This window comes from Miniopterus natalensis, chromosome 17 (genome assembly GCF_054644295.1).
Source record: "Miniopterus natalensis isolate mMinNat1 chromosome 17, mMinNat1.hap1, whole genome shotgun sequence".
In the NCBI taxonomy this organism is placed as follows: Eukaryota; Metazoa; Chordata; class Mammalia; order Chiroptera; family Miniopteridae; genus Miniopterus; species Miniopterus natalensis.
In genome coordinates this window covers 16,369,979-16,393,084 of record NC_142097.1, presented here as the reverse complement: position 1 = coordinate 16,393,084, position 23,106 = coordinate 16,369,979, and the positions used below count along the sequence as shown (strand labels likewise).

Genomic DNA, 23,106 nt, shown 5'->3' with positions numbered 1-23,106 from the left:
TAACTCACGGCACCCCCAAAAGAATCAACACTTTGGGGAGCAGAATTCTTCAAGGTGGCTGCTCACTTGTTTTCATCCACAAATACAGCAGCATGAATTCCAAGCTGCAGTTGGACTAATGTCATCTGGGGCAGCTAGTCATGTCTGGCAACATATGGCTCTGCATTTTGGATCTTTAGGAAGGCTGCAAAAGAGGCTTCTGGAAAAGGCTGAGCTAACACTCTGGAATAAGAACACAGGAGCATATTCGCAGCGCAGCGTGAAGAGCCGGGTTTCAGAGTCAGGCTGCGGCTCCAGGCTCCGGGCCCTGGGCCAGTTACTTCATCTCTCTGGGTTGCAGCTGCCTCACCTGAAACATGAAACAATAATAATACCTGCACCATAGGGTTGTAAGGAGTATGAAATGGCACCTGGCACATGGCAAAATTTTTTAAAAAACTGTAGTGATTTTGCCCGGCCGGGCGTGGCTCAGCAGTTGAGCATTGACCTAGGATCCAGGAGATCGGGGTTCGATTCTCATCAGGGCACATGCCCGGGTTGCGGGCTCGAACCCCAGCAGGGGACGTGCAGGAGGCAGCCAATCAATGACTCTCATCATTGATGTTTCTATCTCTCTCTCCTTTTCCTTTCCTCTCTCTGAAATCAATCAAGATATATTTAAAAAACAAAACAAAACAAAACAAAAAAACCCTGTAGTTATTTAAATATACTTTGTAGTTATATATCATGCAGTATAAAAGACACAAACCAGGAGATGTGACATCAATCTTGATTTATTTTCCTTGAAAGAGAACAGTAATAATTTTCAATCTCATGTACTTTAGAGACAAGATCTGCTCTGGTTCTGAATCCTCTAATATGTGTCCACAGACATGCAAAGTGCCCCACACTGTTGCGGAGAGTGTAAATTAGTACTACTTTGGAAACTTGTTTGACAATGTCTGAGCATACGTATGAGCCTGCGGTTCCACCCCTAGATGTATTTCCCACAAAATGCTCACATTATCTTAACCAAAAACATATAGAAGTATGTTCACACCAATACTCTTTATAATAGCCCCAAAGTGGGAACTACCCAAGTGTCTACCAACACTAGAATGAACTAAAAAACTATGGTATTATCACCGAATAGAATGCCATGCAGCCATGGGAAGGGACAAGCTACAAATACACACGGTGACCTGGGAGCATCTCATCAGTATATCTAGCGATGAGAGAGAGAAGCCGGATGCCGAAGCGTACATGCCACACGATTCCACGTGTGTACAGTAGAGTGTGGTCAAAATGAATCTAATGCTGTTAGGAACTGGAACAGCAGTTACCTTTCAGAGAAGAGGGTGTGAGGAAGCCTTTGGAGGCTGCCAGGAAGTTCTGTATCTTGATCTGTGTGGCAGTTATACAAGTGTGTGCGCCTTATAAAAACATATGAGGCTCTTCATTCAAGATCTGTGCACTTTTATGCAAGTATGTTTGATTCCAATAAAAAGATTATCTTAAAAAACTCTTGGTAGGTCCCTCATGACAAGTCACAGAACACACTCGGAGCTCACTTATCACAAACCGAAGCCCTGAGTTCTTCAGGGCATCAGAACCAGGAATGTAAGGCCCCTCTGGGGATGGGAGATGTGACCTCAGGCCAGTGATCTGGGACCAGGTTTTCTGCTCAAAGCCAAGAACAAACAGGCTATCTTGTAGATAAAACAGGTTCTAGAAAAACTGCACTATGGGGCTATGGAGCATAGCAAGAGAGCTCGGTATCTGCCTGGAGTCCATAAGTGGAAAAAATCAGACCTCTGACACTGTGCTAATCACAGAGCTAGACTTGCTGTTTGAGAACCCTAGTCCAAGAAATTAGCAAAAATTGTCTGGAATTAGTGAAACTTATAAAGTACTAGCATAGGAATCCCCTAGGAATTCCTCCAAAGCCTAGAAAGTGAGCGAGACCCTGCTACCTAGAAAAACAAATACAGAAGGCAGCCAACCCATGGTTTTCACTCATCACTGATGTTTCTATCTCTCCCTTCCTCTCCTTTCCTCTCTCTCTAAAATCAATTTTTTTAAAAAAACATGTTTTTTAAAAAGATCTGAAGCAAATATGATGAAATGTTAGCACTTGTTGATTCTGGTCAGCGAGACATGAGGTTTGGATATTGGAGGCCACTGGGAAAGTTCTTTCTTACTCTTTAAAAACCCACAGGAAGCCACTCTCTCTTTGTCTCCTGATAGATGTGAACAGCGAAGCACGCAGCCCCAACTGCTGCTGGAAAACATCCAACAATCGTGAAAGCAACCAGGCTTAAAAGGAAGCCAATACTGAAGTCAGTAGAACGGAGATGGAAAAAACCCAGGTCACTGAAACATCACTGAATCAACTAAGCCTGAAGCTTACCTATTGCATTATTGTCTGTTACGTGAACTAAATAATTTTCTTATTGTCTCAGCCAGTTTACATTAGGTTTCCTATGACTTGCGACAAACTTACAATGACTGATACAATGGGATGGAGAAGTGGGCGCATATAGAACTGTCAGGGAGGTGGGATGGGCAAGATTCAACCAGAGGGTGGATATGATGGCAAGAAAGGGAGAAAAGCTGAGATCGATCCCCAGATTCCTGGCTTGGATAACTGGGTGTATAGCGGTGCCATTCCCGAGACAGGGCTCATCAGAGGCAGCTCAAGTGGACAGCAGAGAATCTGAACAGCTTGGCTATGCTGGGCTGGAGGAACCTTTTGGAAGCCGTCTAACTGGAGATGTCCAGGAGGTAGCTAAATACTCAACACTAGAATTGAAAAGTGAGTAGTGTCTCCCCCAAATTAATGTCCACCTCGAGCCTTAGAACAGTGTTCTTATCAGAAGGCCACGTGAAGACACAGAGACACGTGGAGAAGACCACGTGAAGACAGGGGCAAGAGACTGGAGCGATGCATCTACAATGCTAAGAATTGCTGACAACTAGCAGAAGCTGGGACACAGGCATGGGACAGTTTCTGCCTCAGAGCCTTCGGAAGGAGTCTACCCCGCTGACGCAATGATTAAGACTTCTGGCCTGCAGAACCGTGAGAGAATACATTTTTGTTGCTTTAAGTCAAGTTCATGGTCATTTGTACAGTAGCTCTAGGGAACTAATACCAAGATAGGTGTCTGAATTTGAAATATGGATTTAGGAACCATCAGCATAAAGTGGCTGTTGAGGTCTTGGGAGCAGGTGAGGTTACCTAAGGAGAGTATAGACTGAGAAGAGAAAAGAGGCCAGGGACAGGCCTTGAGGAAGACTGACGTGGAAGGAGCGGGAAGATGAAAAGGAACAGGCCGAGAAGGCTGGGGACGAGCAGCAGATGCTGAGCGGTGCCTTGGAAGCTGAGGGAAAAGCATTTCTGAAGAGGAACATGCTCAGCGGGCCAGACACTGTAGAGGAGGGAAAGAGTTTATTGCATGTGGCAGCATGGACGTTACTGGTCTCCCTGGCCAAGTAATTTTGGAATAATGGCAAAGAAAGAAATAAGATCACCGTTCGTGAAGAGTGGAGGCGGGCGGGGGTGAGCATGTGGATATAGTCACTATGTTTCTAAGGCCGGTGGCTATGACAGGCAGAGGGAGAGCGGTGACGGCCAGAAGGGGAGGCAGGGTCTTGGGTGGGTTTGGGGTTTTTTTTTTGAGCTCAGGGAGGCTTACCCATGTTCATGGGCTGAAAGAAAAAAGTTAGTAAGGTAAGGATAAAAATTATAGGAACATAACACGGAGACCAAAAAGCAGAAATACAAATTTCATCTTTGATGAAACCAGCAGACATATATCGCTTCTAATCAGATCTTTAAGACAAAAAGTGAATGGGAGCCACTCGCTTTCTAAGGAGGTGAAGCATAACTCGCCACTCCCTGTGTGGGCTGTGCACAGTGGCTTTTTCCCAAAGATTACGACAAGGAAAGGAAGGGGGGGAAAGTAACTTTTCAAGTGGAGAAATGTGACAAACACCTTAAGCCAGGTGCTCAAGATTAACATCCAAATGGAGATAAGCCACTTGATAGTATGTACCCATCATATGATATGATATGATATGATATGATATATGATATGATGTGATGTGATGTGATGTGATGTGATATGATATATGATATGATATGATATGATGATATGATATGAGAGTGGCCCTGTGCCTCTGGGGGGGGGGTCTTCCTCCCCAAAACACATTGCCCCAGTCTAATCATGAGAACAACATCAGACAAATCCAGATTGAGGAACATTCTATGAAAATACCCCACCTGGACTCCTCAGAGCCGTCAAGGTCATCAAAACCAAGGAATGGCTGCTCCTCTGTAGTGGAAAGAGGGAGCTGAACATCATCCAGTGGGGTAAGTTCCATCCCCGCACCTATTTTTCTAACAGTTTCATAGAGTTCCAGTTGAGAGGAAACGCAGTATGAAGAAATTCAGTTAGACTGAGTGGAGTTGAAATGCCCTCAAGCCCATTCCATACAGAGGAAGCAGGCTAGAGGGACCGGGGGCCTAGCACAACAGCACCCCGAGCAGGGGGCGCCCGTTCGTGCCTGGATGCAGAGGAATGGACGACTGTAGAAAGTGTTCAGAAGGAAATGGAGGTTCTAGATGACTCCCAAGTTCTCGCCCAGTGCTTGTGCCTTCTCAGGACCCCCAGACCCTGGTTCTCTTGCTTGTTTAAAAGGGTAGCAAGGGACTGGGAATAAAGGTCCCAGAAGCAGCCCCTCGTGAGGGAGGGAGGTGCTGGCTGAATGCTGACTGGGCCCTTTGCTTTGTACCAACCAGCTCATTCCCAAACAACAGAAGTGCTGCTCGGCCTCAATATGCTCTCGCCACAAAGTGCTGAGTCCAGGGGCTGGCTGCCCTGGCCCCATGACCTCACCCTCCCACACTGGGCCTCATCCTGTGAGGCTCCCTAGGCCCAGAGGCAAGGCCAGGGCATTGAAGCCGTCCATAAAATCCTACTGAGTATCTACCGTGCTTGACATATAGCCCTACTGCCGAGGAGCCCACGGTTCAAACCGACCATGTTGCATTTGGGAAGTCACCTCATTCACCTCCAAATCTAACAGCCCATCCCGCTGGACACCCGGCTGCCCCACCTGCTTGTGCAATGAGTGTGTGGGCTGACAACGTGGTTCAAAATCCACATCCCCAAATAAATCAATGCACTTTGGGAAATTAGACTGACAGAGCACACTGCTAAAACTAAATAACGAAAAATACTGGAAAGAAAGAAAAACTGAACAAATGGGGCCTTTTCCAAATTCAAAGAGAACACTTTCTATCTGATAATTTTTCTAAACTTTTGCCACTTGCTCCCACTTATCTCTATGAAAATCTGGCAGAAGATGATACCTGATTTGGACATAAATAACGCCGTTAGCATTTATTGAGCTCTAACTGACTGCCCATGTCTCCTTTCATCTGACGTCAGTCGGTCATGTAGGTCTTTTCATCCCATTTCATGCCAGAGACAGGGTTGCCAAGAGGAAAGAATACGGGCTTTGAGTCAGATGGACATGTATTCAAGGCCCTGCTGGGTTTCCTGGCCCAGAACTTGGCCCCTCAGAACCTCAACGAACTCATCCTTAAAACGGGTATTATAATGATCTACTGAGGAGGCACCGTCTGCTTCACAGTAAATGCTCAGTAAGCTGCAGTTATTGTTAATATGGATGAACAAGAGAGACCCAAACCCAGCTTGGGAGCAGCGATAACAAGGCGGCAGCTCCCTGCATTCCCACTCCCGGAGGGGCTATGTCCTGACTTTCCTCGGAATAGATGGTGGTGGGGGCTGGAGGTAACCAACATGGAGCTCACGAAGCAACAGCTCCAGACAGTGTCAGAGGGGGAACCTTCTAGAACTTGGTTAAAAACCATATTGAGGTAATATCTGAAAAGCATGATGGTGTGCGCTGGAGAGCTGGTAACCCTTTTCCAACCTCCACGGACTTCAGGTAACTGAGGAAAGCAGAGGAAGACAGGCTGGGGCTGTGTATGACTCTGGGGGTATTTGATGGATATTGGTAAATTGGTTGCGCAATAACCCTGATTTTCCTCCACCCCCGCCCACCCACACAAACAAACAGTAGTTTTGTGCATGTGTGTTTGGGCTTTTCAACCAAATATTAAAAAGCTCCACTTTTCTGTTGGCTCAATCAGTCTTCACTGTACTAACTCTTCAGTAAGGCATAAAGCTCCCAAATTAAAATGCTGAGAGTATATGAAGCTCAAACACAACACAAGCAGGTCACTGTGACCAGGATAAGTAAGGACTATAACATGGTCAACCTCCGTGCCTACAGAGTCACAAAGCCCATCAGAGGATGTCATTCATTTATTCAAAAATATTTATTGCCCTGGCTGGGTGGCTCAGCTGGTTGGAGCGACACCCAGTACACCCAAAGGCAATTCCCAGTTGGGCACATACCTAGGTTGCAGGTTCCATCCCCTGTCAAGGCATGTACAGGAGGAGACCAATCCATTTTCTCTCTCACATCCATGTTCCCCTCTCTCGCTCTCTTGCTCTCTCTCTCCCCCTTCCTCTCTCTCTCAAATTAATAAAAACATATTCTCAGGCGAGGATTAAAAAAACACGTATTTATTGAGCTAGGAGTTATGCCCAGAGATATAACTATGAGCAAGACAGATGAAGCCCCTGCCCTCATAGAGCATGAAGTCTAGTGAAAGAAGCAGATAAGTAAGCACTCGGTTTCTTTATTTTCAAGAATAACTTTAATTGTTTTTGATAGAAAATATGTTCACATTGTTCAAAACTCAAAAAGTACAGAAAAATAGCCCTAGCCTGTTGGGCTCAGTGGTTAGAGCATCGACCCTTGGACTGAAGGGTCCCAGGTTTGATTCCAGCCAAGGGCATGTACCTGGGTTGTAGGCTCAGTCCCCAGCCCCAGGTCTGGGCGAGTTCAGGAGGCAGCCAACCGATGTGTCTCTCACATCGATGTCTCTCCCTCTCTTCCACTCTCTCAGAAAAGCAATGGAAAAAATATCCTCAGGTGAAGATTAAAAAAAAAGTACAGAAAAATATATGGTGAAAAGTTCTGTTCTATACCTGAGCCCCAAGTGCCTCAGTTCCCCTCCTTGGAGCTCAATATTTCTAGTTTCTTTAGGAATTTCTACAGCACGATCAATGCAATAATTGAAGTACATTGTGGGAGTACCTCAGCCAGTCCAGGGGCTAGGGAATTAATGAATGAATAAATGACCCAATAAGTGTTTCCTGAGGACCCCAGTTCTGTGGAGTAAGAAAAGGTGAGGAAGCCCAGGAGATTGTGGTTCGATTCCCGGTCAGGGCACATGCCTGGGTTTCAGGCTCCATCCCCAGTGGGGGGCGTGCAGGAGGCAGCCGATCAATGACTCTCATCGTTGATGTTTCTCTCTCTCTCCCTCTCCCTTCCTCTCTCTGAAATCAATAAAGATATATTTGAAAGAAAGAAAAGGTAAGGAAGAACCACCAGCCATGGACCTCTGATGCTTTAAGCCCTGCCATGATCATCCCCAAGGCAACTCTGTCCCTCGCCAGCCATTGATCCAGACGTCACTGATTTATTAAGGAGCAGAAACGTCCTGGGGTGGCGCATTGTGCTTAGAGGCAGACATGTACCTTTGGAATATTCTGCCCAAATCTACAAATACTTGTGTATATACCAGAACTTGCCCCCTGAGTTTTGGTTCTGAGAACAGGGGACTCTGATGAACCTTGAGTTAAGGGCTGAAAAAAGTGGCAGAGGGATTAGGGGGACTTTACTGGGAAAAGTTTATTCTCTCCAAGCTGCTATCAGGTTTTCTACAGTATCTGCCACCTGAAAGAGAGGAGGATGATAAACCAACAATGTGTTGGGCAGATGTTATATTCATTTTTGGAGTTGAGAGAGGTGAGTGACTTGCTCAAAGTCACCCAGACAGGGCAGCGAGGATCTGAACCTACATCTGCCAGGCTCAAGGCCCTCCCCACCCACTGCATCCCACCCTTTCTTCAGTAACTGTGATTCTTAAACAACACATCTTCCCCTTCAGGGCTCCTGGGGAAGCCCACCATGCATTCCCCTACACTACCCTCACCAAGTGCCCTGACTTTCCAGAGGGAAATCTTTTTACCCGCTAGGGTACTATAGGTACAGTACCTTGGGCCGTGAGACTGCCAAGGGCCTAAAGCAGTCTATTAAAAACCTAAAAAAGATTTATTGGCTCTAAATTTTTAAAAGAAAGTTACTAAATTAAAATGAATAAATATTTAATAACATATCTGCTGGTGAACTGTAATTTTATTTAACTCTTACATATTTAATATATAAATATAGTGTAACAAAGATTTCCAAAACAGAGTGAACCATTTTTTTCTTAATAAAGTTCAGGATTGTAATAATCCTTCACATTTTCTTTAACAAAGATAAAAACTGTATTTCCTATGTGGAAAGTGAGGTGCACTTTAATGTGTTCGCTACGATGTGGGGTCTTAGGAAGGGCCTGGGGTCGCATGAGGAATCTGGAGAAGGACAGGGGACAAGCACTCACACAGAGACCTGTCCTCACCTCCCAACTGCTGAGATCAAGACCACAGCAGCGGGGCCTCTCCGGATTTGTTTCCCTAATTTAAACAAAGGCCTGAGGGATGCCTGCCCAGCAGGCTGAGCCACCAAAGCTCTGGGGATCAGGCAGAACTAAAGCAGAGGGAAAGAAGAGTGCTGACAGGGCCGGAGGCCGGCAGCCTGCAGGGCTATAAAGAGCAGGGCCCCAGAGAAAGTGGGACCACATGGAGACCCGGGCTGTGCAGCGAGAGCTAGGTAAGGTCCTGAGGGGTGCTCTGGCCCTTCCTTTCTGTCCCCTGTGGAGCCATGCCCCGGAGGGGACCTAGTTCTCGTGCCTTGTGCTCAGAGCCTCCTAGGATGGCTGGAGAAGGGTGGGGAACTCTGCAGGGAGGCAGCCTCCTTTTGCCCCCCCAAGAGGAGTCACTGTCTTAGCCATCAAGGCCAGGAGGCGGTGTGGGGCTGCAATAAATGACAGGCTCCGTGGCACAGGGAGAAGGTACAGGGGTTGGGAAGTGCTTATTCAGAGGCTCAGGATGGAAAGATATGTCACAGAATCGATATGCATCAGTCCCTGGGCCTGATACCAGCCGGAGGGAAGGGCCATGAATGGCTGTTCCGAGTATAGAAGCCTAATGCGCAGCTGCCTGTCTTCTTCCTTCCGCCCCCCTCCCCTGTCCCTCCCTCCTTATCTTTCTCTTCTTTCTTCTTCCTACCATGTTTTATGTTTACCTAATCTTTGAGCCTCAGTATCCCCACCTGTAAAATGGGGGTAATGATAGTACTTACCCCGTGGGCTCGCTGTGAGGATGAACTGTGCTGACCACGTGGAACATTCAGGATGGCCTGGCACAGAGGGAGGCTTTGTTAAAGTGTCAGCTCTCACTGGCCTCCTTCCTTCCTCGCTTTCCTTCAATACATTTTTTCCCAGCGGCACCCATGCCTCCCCACCCCCAACCTCCCAATGCCCCAACATGGGCTCAGCTTGGTGCAACAACAATCACCCAGGAGACCCAGGCCCCCATTGGGATGTTCACGGGGATGCATTCAGTAGGAACTCAGGTCAGTACTGTGATGAGTGCTAGAAATCAGAGGAGAAAGCGAGTCACTGCAGGCTGGGGAAAGCAGCAAAGTCTCTCCGAGGAGCTGGGCAGGTTGAGAAGGTGGAGAAGTAGGGAGGGAGTGGTAGCATGGCCACGCACGGCCAGTCAGTTTGAGAGCTGCCAAGGGCCAGCTGAGGGCAAGGCGAGCCCACACACTGGTAATACGCGGGGTCTGGACTAGACGGTTGCCAAGGAGTTTATGTTGGGGTGTGAGACTGAGGCAATGTTGCCACCTGTAGGGGGTACCTGGAAGCTGGCAAGTGAACAAGGCCTACATTTATCAAGAGGTCACAAGGCCTGCGCCGCGCTTTACCTGCATTATTGCTTGTAATCCTTACAATAACTCTGCACACAGAAGCTTTACTGATGGAAGACAGCAGAGACTCAGCTAGTGAGAGGCAGAGCTAGAATCTCAACCGAAGTCTGTCTGCTGGACTTCAAGCCTCTCCTTCACTTGCCAGCCTCCAGGTACCCCCTACAGGTGGCAGCATTGCCTCAGTCTCACACCCAACATAACTCCTTGGCAACCGTCTGGTCCAGGCCCCTCATATTACCAGCGTGTGGGCTCGCCTGGCTCTCACCTACCTCTTAGCAGCTCTCAAACTGACCGGCTGTGCATGGCCATGCTACCATTCCCTCCTGGCTCCATCACCTCATCTCCCATCCCAGAGGCCATGTCATTGGTGTGTGTTCTGTCTTCCAGAAACCCTTCCAACCACCAAGATGGCTCAAACCAACCCCATGCCAGGGTCTGTGGGGCCATGGAAGGTAAGCCCAGCCCCAGCACATGGAAAATTGAGGGATTCTAATGGGGCAGGGGGTGAGATGTTGCCACAGATCAGGCTGTGCTTTTCCATGGGACAGTGACTGGCCAATAAAACACCAGTTCATAGGGGAAGGGTCCAAACAAGGTCCAGACGCTCTTTCAGGAAGAATCTCTCAGGATGTCCCATTTGGACAGAAGGATGACCCTGGAAGCCCATGAGGGGTGGGAGATGATACCTAGTTTTCTAGTTCAATTCTCCCCTGCACTGCTAAACTCATCTTAAAGTTGAGCAGCCCAGAGTGGATTATGCCATGGAGAAACTGAGCGCCCAGAAATGAAGAGAGATTGGCCACCAGATCCCAAATAAGTGATGGGACCTAGGTCTTCTGACTCTCATCCTGAACTTGGTTGTAACTATTACCTCACGTGACTGATCCTCAGGCTTTTCATTGTTTCCCGCAACACCTCTACCCTCTCCATTGGATCACCTCTGAGGCCAGTTCCTAGCTATGGGAGTTGTTCTCTAGCCAAGTTCAAGAATTCTAGTTCAAGATATGGAAGGGGTTTATTACAACTCTCTCTACACCTCAGGTTTCTATAGCAGGTATGGCTGGAGAACCTAAGTAATAATCCACAGGGAGCTCCTGGGACTTCCAGAATCCTGGCCCTTGGATCACACTTATGCAAGCAGCATGGTGAATGAGTCCTTGAGTCCTTGGTCTGTCCAGTGGGCCAGCTATTGATCCTAGAAGACCACTCCTATCATAAACCAAGTCCCCACACCTTATCCTTAGCCTGGGCATGTGAACACCACCAACCAGTGGTATTAATTCAAACCCCTTCCTACCCTGTCTGTACTGGAAGAGACCTCATCAGGCATCCTGAGCTACAGCTAGTGATGGAAAACAGGATTGGACACAAGCTAAGCTGCTGACCAGGGCCTCTGTTCTTCCTGATGTGCCACATTCTAGCTCCCTTTTCATTTGGTCTCATTTCAGATAACCATCTACGATCAGGAGAACTTCCAGGGCAAGAGGATGGAATTCACCAGCTCTTGCCCAAATGTCTCTGAGCGCAGTTTTGATAATGTCCGATCTCTCAAGGTGGAATGTGGCGCGTGAGTATGGACCTCAGCAGAACCTCAGGCCCCTTATTTCCAGTCCCCTCAGGCATGGGGCCATAAAGGTGGGGAAGAAGGGTGTTCCCCAGACTCTAATCATTTCTGGGAGATAGACTTCCATACTGATATAATCTCAAAAGAAATCACTACACATGTAATTCTGTAACTCAAAGCTAGAAGGTACATGAGGTTCTTAATGGTTTGGTACAAAAATTGGAGGGTATTAAAGAAATATATCATGAGTTGGGGCAGTGACAGTAATCAGATCTGTGCTTCCAGACCCCATGGACTGCTACCTAGGATTCCCTGTAGAGAAGCCACAGGATCCTTGAGATTTTCTTACCTGCAGAAAATAGAGAGAAAATAGTCAAGCTGTAGCCTCTTTACAGCTAACTCCCCTCCTGCATGTCCCAGAACAGACATCACTAGCTAGTTTCTCTGTGTAAAAGGAAACTCAACCACAGATGCTGGTTTATATTTAGTCTTCCAGGAGTTTCTTGTTGATGGTTAATCTCCTTGGTGAGGAAGACCTCTTGTCTTCTGACTCTTGGCAGGGTAGTTGAGGCCTTTATCATCGGCCTGAAAACATGTAAGGAAAGGACTCACCTTTGCCATAGGAAGTTGCTCACCACCAAAACTCAGCCCTTTAACTTTTAAAAAGGAATGATACTTTCAGGTATTGTCAGTAACTAAGGCCTGGTTGTGAAAATATAACCTGAGGGTTTTTTGTTTTATTTATTTTTAATCCTCACCAAGGATATTTTTCCCATTGCTTTTCAGAAAGAGTGGAAGGGAGAGAGAGAGAGAAACATCGATGAGACACATCAATTGGTTGTCTCCTGAATGTACTCCAACCGGGGCTAGGAATTGAGCCTTCAACTGAGGCACATGCCCTTGGCCAGAATCGAACCCAGGGCCCTTCAGTCCACAGGCCACCTCTCTAACCACTGAGCCAAACCGGCTAGGGCTCATCTGAGAGTTTTTATAAATTAGGTCTGCGACAAGGAACCAAGAGACTGATAATCCATCAGTTGCCCATTCAACCCTTTACTTCCTTAGGAAGAAGCCAATAGGTTTGGCTGGAGGCAAAGCAATAGTCAGTCACTTTATCCTGAACCTGAAGCTTCAAGTAGAAAATAAGGTAACTTGGAGAGAAAGGAAATAAAGCTTTAGACTGACTTTGCTAATGCACATTACTCAGGCTAATGAAGTAGAGCCTTTCAGTGGATAATCTCAAGACGAGTATCACATTTATAAATCTGCTTAGTGCAGCTGCCAGCTCACTTCCCACCTCATGTGATAAATGTTATTACTTTGCATGGCTTTGTTAGAATTGGCTTGATATTTTACCCCGCTCTTAACATCTAAAACAAAAATGCCTTCTCCCTGAGGCCACATAGACTCTGAACACCATGAACAAACGCCACTAATTATCTTTGGCAGCTGGATTGGTTATGAGCATACCAACTTCTGTGGGCAACAGTTTATCCTGGAGAGAGGCGAGTACCCTCGCTGGGATGCCTGGAGCGGGAGTAATGCCTACCACGTTGAGCGCCTCCTGTCCTTCCGCCCCATCTGCTCAGCTGTGAGTCTCTGAAATTTTCACTTGTGTGCATGTGGGGAATGGGGTAAGAGAGGGAGCACATGGACTGACACGTATGCTACTTCTCATCTGTGAGGCCGAAATGTGGCAGGAAGAAAAAGAAAAGTAAAAAAGAGAAGAAAAACACTGGTCTCTCTAAGTTTGTCGTTTGATTTTTTTCGACTAGATAATAATTTGATTAAGCTAAAAGTAAATGCCTCCCTATTTATAGGTGGCAGGAAGTGGATACTCTAGAGCCCAGATCTTCAAAAAGTGCAATGGGACAACTAATGAGAACCTTATAGTAAAAAGTAAATCCTTAGCCAGTTAAAATTCAATCTGTGTAAATTTTATCGAGAAACATGGAAGTACTGAAGTAACCTTTCAGTAAGTGGGATAATGGAAGAAAGAAGCAAGTCTTCCAGTGTCTTTTTTTTTTTAATACTCACCGGAGGATATTTTTTCCATTGCTTTTCAGAGAGAGTGGAGGGGTGAGAGAGAGAGAAAAACATCAATGTGAGAGAGATACACTGATTGGTTGCCTTCCACACTCACCCTGACTGGGGAGGGGGGTCGAGTCTGCAATCAAGGTACATGCCTTCGGCTGGAATCAAACCTGGGACCCTTCAGTGCACAGGCGGATGCTTTAACCACTGAGCAAAACCAGCCAAGGCAGTGTCTCTTATCTTTAACTCATAATAACCTCCTGATTTCTAATACTAAGCAATATTCAATTCTGCATCGGAGTAGGATACTTCTAGTCTTTGGAGAGTTCAAGTAGAAGCAGGATGATCTTCAATGGTTTGTTGAAAATGACCCTTATATTGGGAAAGTGAGGCTGGGCTACAACCTTTCCAAATATTTGTCTCTATCATGTGACTTTTCTCATGATTGTAATGATCTCACCCGTTTAAAATCCTACCAAAATTCTAGTAAAGAAGGTAACCTAGTTATAGAGCTAAAATGTACTGTCTTATCTGGATGTGTTTGCATCTCACTTTAACTCTGCATTTTCCCTAAATGGCTATTCTCATGAGTTTTTAAAAATATGTATACACCCATTAACCAATACCCTACTCAGACATAGAATTCCACCACCCCATTAAGTTCCCTGGTGTCCCTTTCCAATCAATTGCTCTTCCCCACGTTCTGTCACCAGAGCTAGTTTTGACCGCTTTTGTACTTCAGTTTAGTCTCTGCCTTCTTACTGCTTATGTAGTATTCATATCCCCTACTGGATTTTAGATTATTTCCAACACCATGCACACACATACGAGCTTACTTTCCTTATTAACTTGTGGGATCTTTATCCACATTAGTGAATCTTAATCCCTTGATTGGCTGGGTTACAAGTATTTCCTTCCTGCTGTTATGTTTTCATTAGTCTACCGTTACTCCTCAGTATTAGTTACTTGTACATTTCAAATGTTATGGTATTAAACAGGATTATGGGCAAATTTTTTCTTACAAATCTCCATATCGCCTGAAATATTTTTACATCATGTATTTCCTTCTGTAAACCAGGAGTGTTTTGAAAAATATGGTAATTTAAAAAATTAAGATAGCCATAATACTAGTACTTAACTTTTTCAAACTTCTGGATTACAGAATCACAAGGAGTCCAAGATTACCATCTTTGAGAAAGCAAGCCTTACTGGACGCCAGTGGGAGATCTGTGACGACTACCCCTCCTTGCAAGCCATGGGTTGGTTCAATAATGAAGTTGGCTCCATGAAGATACAATGTGGGGCGTAAGTACAAAAACAGCACCAGGGCACATTTCAAGGTAACTCTTGTAGCTGTAAACTTTGTGAATATTAATGTATAAACGATCATGTCTTATCAAATTTCATTTATTGATGTCATATTGGTATGGCTGTCACAGTCTAGTTATTAGTATTTTTGAATTTCAAATTCTTGCTGCCAACTTCAGGTCCGTTTTTTTGCCCCAAGACTCCCCTAGAGTCTATGGAATCATTTGTGTTTACTCATACCTTTTTTCGTGAGGTTAATTTTTAATTAATTATAGCTATATTATGCTCACAAATGTGCCGGGCACATTTTCTAAGCCTAAAAGTATTCCATACCAATTGTGTTGAGGAAAGAGGCTGTTTTGGGGTGTTGATCAGTTCCTAACTAGGTTTAATAGTCCAACGTGCTTTTGGATTTTCTAGCTGGGTTTGCTACCAGTATCCTGGATACCGTGGCTATCAATATATCTTGGAATGTGACCATCACGGAGGAGACTATAAACACTGGAGAGAGTGGGGTTCTCACGCCCAGACTTCCCAGATTCAATCAATTCGCCGTATCCAACAGTAGTGGATGAAAAGCTCCAAGAGAATTCCTCAAGCAGACCTTGCTAAGCAATCTAGAATGAGTATTATGTTCTGCTCACACATTGTTTACAAATGTTAGCTGCTGAAATCAACAATAAATGTCATTAAAAAAAGAGACTCAATTAACGACCATGCTTCATATAAATCACACTTAAATGGCTGACAATTTTTAGAAACAAATTTCAATAAAACCCCAGATTTCCTTGTGTGTCCTTGCAAATCACTTACTAGGCCAAGTAGAATTATTCCCCATCTCAAATAACATTAAAGCATATAACCCGAATGTATCAGTCTATTCAGTGACAGACACTTTTGATGTTTCTGCATCTTTTCTCCTGATCCCCTACTCTAATATTGATGTAGCATTGATTTTTTTTTTAACCTGGTGACAAATCAATGCTAAACAAACTTAGGAAGTTTCTCAAATAAGCATTATCATATACTTCTACATTAAGTTATGAATAAATTCAGTCTTGGCAACTTATTCTGGTTGCTTAATTGCTTAGCTCAATTTTGGTCTCGTCTTTTAATTTTTTAAGAACATAAGGCTCAATCTCATGCAAAAAGGCAGTACAGCTGTTCTCACAGCTGTTTTTTCAATAAATATGCCATTTCTAAGCACTTTAATAATTTGGATTTTTTTTAATGCCATGACATGACCACGGTACATTTAAGACTTAAATTTGTGCACTACACCCTTCAGAATTACACCATTATCAATGTCATAATATTAACTTGGTTTTCAGTAATTTTTGTTAATTAAAGCACACAAAAGATAACACAAACACTTCAGAAACTTTAAAATTTTTTATTCAACAATGTACACTTATTGTCTCTTAATTGGATCTACAAAGTTCTCAAGTTTTTTTCTGATAAAATAAGTAAATCTTGGTATGGATGTAGAGTGTAATTTATATTTTTTAAACACTGAACATGAAGTAAGACATCAATAAAGGAAGATCATTATGTAACTGACACTTCCTCAGAATCCGTATCAGAAACAGCTATGGCAAATACCTAAGCATTTAGCAAAAGGATACATTTCTGGCCACTATTCTTTCACCTAGAAAAGGCCTATCTTTTTGACTGGGTAAAACAAACAGTAAAAAAAATTTTTTTTTAATTGGGAGAGAGAAGGAAAAACATCCTCTAACATAATTGTAGTCCACTAATTATCCTTTCCCCCAGATTGAGGTAACTCAGCTCCTAAATGCTGACGCACACAAGACAAAAATTATTTTGCTCTTCCAAATATGTTCTAAGACTGAACATAAGTGAACTACTGACAGATGCTGAGAAGCCAGAGCCATCTAAGATGATGCTACACTCCTCTATTTATGCCTTTTGAGGCCATGAATTATCGGCCACCTTTCGAGTCTTGACTAGTAGACTTAGTTTTTAACTGTCACTTTCAGTGAAGATAAAGGGTTTTGCTGTGATTTCAAAGTCAACAACATACATCAAGAGCACACTTGTTGACAAAGTAACACTCTTCTATACATAGTTAAAAACTATAAAACAAGGATTTATTTTATATCTAGAAGCATGGGGAAAATATCATTAGTATTATCTTCTATTTAAACTTATTAGCTTCTTCTACAAAGGTCCTGGAGAGATTACAAAACAATCTTTTAAAAGAAGAATGACAAAACCTGGCCAGTACATCTACACAATCTTTTAAGTACACATACATGTGAAATAAAGCTAATTAGTACATGCAGACTGCAGCAATTTAACCAAATTTGCCCAAATTCTAAACTTGTTCTAATCAGCTTGGGCAATTTTTAAAAGGTACACATTATCTTCAAAACAACCTGTGCTTAGATACTTAAGCAAGACAATGATCCTAATTTCAAGTCAATCACTCATTCATTAAACCAAATTTATGCTAAAGTGATAAAGGTAAATTGGTTATCCTACCTTTAAACCAAGTTAAATCATAAAATTGTCACAGAACTCCATGTGGCAAAAGGTCCTTCATTTCAGTTTTCATTACTTCCCATTTTTATTTGATCAAATAAACCAAAAATTTCACTGAGGAAGAGCATCCAACAGTTTGTAAAACTGATAAAAATGCCCTGTTTCAAGAAAAGCCCTTTAGTAGATACAAGTCAAGCTCTCATTTAAACTGAAGTTTACTAAAATAGGTGCCAGTTTTCCTCTCTTCTGCTTCCACTGATGAGCTAGCCCAGTACTATCATTTTGAGCCACGTTCCTAAAGATGATGAAGCTAAGAACAGCGAAGTAATAAGGATAGGTCACTTCTGTAATGACACACAAATTAACTTTCAAAACATGTGCATAGCTTTATTCATCTACTTAGATCTAACCTTTTCAATGGAGCTTCGGCAAAATTCGAGTGTGCAAAATGCATTTCTAAAACGTAATGCAAGCAAAGCTTTTCACATTTACACTGGCAGGAAATACAGAGAAACTAACAAGTCACATTAGGGAGAGTTTTTTTAATGACAAGAATTGCACAGTTCATTATTTTGAGACAATTGTTGCAGACATAAGTATTTAAAATTTTTCTAAGCAAGGTGCTTTAACAATAAAAAAAAAATTGAAGTTGGAAAGAGCCAGTAACTTGGATCATAGCTCACATAGAATTCCAAATTAAAGCGGACTGTTATCTCCCTAGATTTTGCAAACAATGCTTTTTATAACACTTTTTTTAAATAACACTAAAGGAAACAGCAAGCTGAAACTTTTTTCAAAGCACACAAAAAATGGTGTCATCACATTACTTGAAGAAGGTGCTAAGGGGGGAGGGAAAGGGAGTGAAGAATCCTTTTACTATTTCCCACTACAGAACAGCCACTAACAGACTAAGAACAAAAAAAGAAACAACAAAAGTAAATTAAATCACTTCCCCAGTTTATAAAATAGTTCCAGTTTGTGACAAGACCTATAACTTTAAACAGAGAGCACCAGTTGGGCGATAGAATGAGCATTTCATACTGCATAAAAATTAGTGAGGTGGTAAGAACCATCAATCATCTCAGGCATTACTACATGGCCTTTCCAATTTTTTTTTAATAGACATGCAAGGCACATTGATATAAAAATAGATCTCTGGCCAAGAAATATATTAAATAAGCAAATTAAAATTTTGGCTTTGCAATATTGGCAACATCAAAATATAACCAGATAGCTTTGGACCACATATCTTTCTCATATTCCTCCACCCCATTTGGTGTTTCTTCCCTCCTATTTTGGGTTCAATCTTCAAGTTTGGGTATGTGCTTGAGAAATGACTTTTGTCAAGTAGCATTCCTACTATACTTGTTTATTTTTGCTAAGTAAAAATATACTAGAGAAGCAGAATAGTTGGAGTTGTAATTTATTTGATTAAACTAAATCTGATTGGCTCGAGGCAGCATCATTTCTCTTCTGTATACAAACAAAAAAATTAAGTCCTCAGCTTATATAGTAGACAATTGTTTTCTTTCTAAAAGAGAAATAAGCAACAAACCCTTTATGCCATTCTTCCCAACTCCTCTTTTTGAGGCAGAGAGGGGAAATAATAGAAACAAAACTAGGTTTAAAAGATTTTCAGTAGTAGAAGACATTTTAAGGCCAAAAAGTGTAATACTAACAGAATTTTTATTTTCCTAAGTTACTGTCCTTCATAGGCCAATACCATAAAGTTATTTGTACTGATTCCCTCCCAAAGAGAATTTTAAAATTCATTCACTTTTGTTAGTGGCTGTGCTACAGGAAAGGTATCAAAGCAACCTATAAAGGTATGGTATATTGTAATGTAAAAAGTGCATCACATTCTTGATTTTCAGTTTCTCATAGCAGCAGCAGGATTAATCCAAGACAGATAAACAGTTGTATTTTCATTCTAAAAATGCAATATACCTAATGAAATGTATTCAAGATCATGAAAGGATCCTCCTCTATAAAGGATAAATGAAATACACTAATAATAGACAAACAGGGGCAAACTAGAGGCATTCATTCATATTTACATATTAAAATCACTTTAGTTAACACCAAATCTTTACATCTAGGCAAAAGAAATATTTTAAGAATAAAGCAGACATTACTAAAGCAGTATCCATTTTTGGAGCCTTTGTTTAGCACCTGAGGAAAAAAGGGTATATGGAAAGCTATATAATTTACCTCAAGTTGGTTTGTGGAGTAAAACTTTGATATTCAATGAAAGGGATACTACATTGGGGGGAAAAAAAGTTTGTAGATATTTTACTAAGGCTGTAGAAAAGGGATACTGCAGTATTATAAAATGGCTTTAGAACTCTGGACATAAACAAAATTGTATGGATAAATAAGGAAGTCTGAATCAGCAATCCTACCAGGTGTGAGGATGGCTGTTCCATAGGTTTCTAGCCAATAACTGCTATCTGACACTCCCAGTAATGCAAAATCAACATATCACTCATGCTTCACTGGGTGTTATTATGCACAACTTAAACCACTATTTATTTGTAAGACCCTTGAGTAGCAAAACTGTGAAGTTTAATTTAAAACACATTAAAGGAGTGCTTTTGAGTGCAGCCAATGATTCATCATTTTAAAAACCAACCCAGGGTGGTCCTGGTTCTTACATCTGAACAGATGTACAGACCTAAGTATATTTAAAAACAAACATTTTATGATACTTAAAGCAAAAGCCCATCTTTCTCACCATAAAAGAATCCTGGTACTCTGTTAATTACATTAACAAAAATAACATCAATATTAAAAACTGATAACCTATGTGTCTCTGCAAATTTAGAGCAGCTATTATACTTGTAGTCTTGTCCTCCGCCCTCCACCCTTTAAACAAATAGAACACTTTGGGAAGATGCGCAAACCCTACCCTTTCTTTTAAAATTCAGCAGGACTACCCAGGACTTAAGACACTGCCAGATTAGAATCTACTTCAACCGGTGCAAGATCAACAGACCTATCATAAAAACTATTGTCCGGAAATGTTTTTCCCACTATAGTGTCTGTTCTGCAGTTAGCGTAAGTATACAAAAGAGGGATCATGTGTTATTTGAGAATATGGTCCAGTGTTATAACTACACTCATAATCCTTGGAAATGACACTTTTAATCTATTTCTCTAAAGCAAGCCTTTAAAGAATGACTTTTAAATTAAGTGCAGTCCTCTTACAGATTTCTTTGCCTGTGGCCATTTGGTACATGATATACAACTTCACACTAAATGGCTTTTTCATGTTTAAAAAAGTGTACAGCAAGATAAACCATTAGATATCTCTAATTAGGTTAGCAACAAACTAATGACTAAGGATGAAACCACCACTGCTATGTACTGTTTTGTGAATAAACACCTTGTATTGTGGACAACACTCATAACTGAGGTTTGTCATACTTTCCCTAGAAACTGTTATTTGAAGAAAACAATGCAGCACTTTTTTTCCTTTATAAAGTTTTTGCAGATTCTGAGTAATGACTAGGTAAGCAGATGATTAAGAACAACGAAATTCTAAAGTGGAGAAAACCTTTCCAGCCATTCATTTCAGGAAAAAAACTAACTGGCATTAACAAATTCCTAGTTATTGTCTATTGCCTCCTAGAAGGTAGAGGAGAAAGGGCTAACTACAGATGCTGTAAATATACTTTACATGAAAGTTCATTACTAGGAGGTCAGAGGAAAGGCTATGCAATTAACTTCAGTTCAGCAAAGTGGGGGTGAATAAAGAGAAAGATAAATACACCCTGTCTTTTGTGGGAAAGGGGAATTATTCAAGACATCTACAAGAGAGTGGTATGTGACACAGAAGCCTACAATCAAGACAGATTTTAAAAGAAATCTTCACCCATAATTAGTATCTTCATAGCTATTAAAAAAATAGGTCATGATTTCATTCTTAGTGCCATTTTCCAAACACTACCCCTTTAAGGATTAAAACCACCTGACTTTATTCTGTGTAATGAAAACAAATGGCACAAAATAAATACAAGCTCATTCTCTGAATACTAATGTCTTACACACATTTGTTTACTAATTTTTAACATCTCCCTCTTTCCCACACACACACACACACACACACAAACACACAAGCACTCAACACACACACACCTTTTTCAGTCTTTATAATGGAGGGATGTTAAAAATCCCCTCTAGACTGTATTTGGTTTATGCTACAGTACTAATACTCTGAGTTGAAGGAAAATTCTTTATATCAAACAGTAACACATTAATGTTATTTAAATGTGCTAAATTAATCACAGCTGAAGTTTGTTTAGAAGCTTACACAAAAATAATGAGAAAACAGATCAACTCTTAAGATTTTTTTTTAATAAGTGCTCTGTAAGGAATTGTGTGAGGACCTAAGGAGAAAGATTTCGACAAGTAGAGAGTTAAGTGTTACCAAACAGCACAAAGGATATTTGTCCCAAAGTCCTGCTTGTACCTAGGCAATTAAGTCCATTAACCCAATGCCCAAAAAATACTGACAGTTAATATAATGGGGCAACTAGGGTTCCCAGAAGGTTAAAAGATATTTCTAACTATATACCTTTAACCATATAATGAAGGAAATTTCAGTGGAGAAATCAAAGTGAAATGTTGCATTGTCTCATTTAGGAGTGAGACTCTGAAAAACCTTTGGACAAACAGAGAAGGGATACATTCTCTTTTTGGCTTCTCTAAACATGGAGGCCTGAGGGATATGAAAGGGAAGTAGGAAAACAACAACTTTCTAGAAATATTTTATAAGTGTTGCTTCTAAATTTAAAAGCCCAATTCAGATGGGAGCTGGCTTGGGTTTTTTTTTTCCTTTTAAAATGTATATTCGTTCAACCTCTGTATGTCACAAACCCAGAAAGTTTCTTGTGAGTTGTGAAACAGAAGAGCTTTAAAATTCCAGGCAAGCAAAATGGATATTTAAAAAAGGAAGGGGACATGGGAGAGGGTGGGGTGGAGTGGGGGTGGAATCTGGCCCTAAGGCGACAAGTGGTTACACAAGGCAATTGAACACACAGCAGAACTTTAAAACCTATAAAACAAACTGGAGCCTTTTTTCCTTTAATCAACCTTATATCTTTTTTTAAAAAACTTTTTGAAAATTTTTATTAAAAAAAAAGAAAAAAGAAAAAAAACACAAAAACACAGACTTCTTTCACTTCATTGCATTTTCCAGTTTGTTCAATGCTTTAAAGCTCAAGGATGCCTCTGCTTTCAATTGTACATGGGCCTGAAGCATCCTAGCTTTTGGCAAGCAGGCAGGAGACTCAACAAAAATCAAAATTGGAACAAGGCAGACTAAATGCAGGGCACATCTGTAAACATATTATACATTTAAAAATTACAATATCAGTAAAAGTGATACAGTTTACAGGTGAAATGAAACTATCTGAAACTGGCCTACCACAAGTTTCTGAACCTGGACTGATACAATAAGTTATCTTATATATATATATATATATATATATATATATACACACACATATATATATATATATACACACACACACACACACACATATATATATATTATGTATAAAAAGTTTTGTTTACATCAAGTGGAATTGGCAATCCATGCTTATACTTTTAAAATCTAAGCAGGGCAGAAATCCAGACTATAAAGATATTTTACTCTATGTTGAGTCCAATAGCTTCTTTCACAAACTACTTGTTAAAAGCCTCAAATGAATCAACAAAACAAAAAAACTCAT

General features: G+C 41.8%; 1 protein-coding gene across 1 annotated transcript; it reads left to right on the top strand.

Moving 5' to 3' along the window:
• Window positions 1–8,768: 8,768 nt before the first annotated feature.
• CRYBA1 (crystallin beta A1) lies at window positions 8,769–15,434 on the top strand. Its single transcript, XM_016201905.2, has 6 exons — window positions 8,769–8,799; window positions 10,348–10,412; window positions 11,409–11,527; window positions 12,974–13,115; window positions 14,721–14,863; window positions 15,287–15,434. Exons 1-6 carry the CDS (start codon window positions 8,769–8,771, stop codon window positions 15,432–15,434), a joined length of 648 nt encoding a protein of 215 aa, XP_016057391.1.
• Window positions 15,435–23,106: the final 7,672 nt, after the last annotated feature.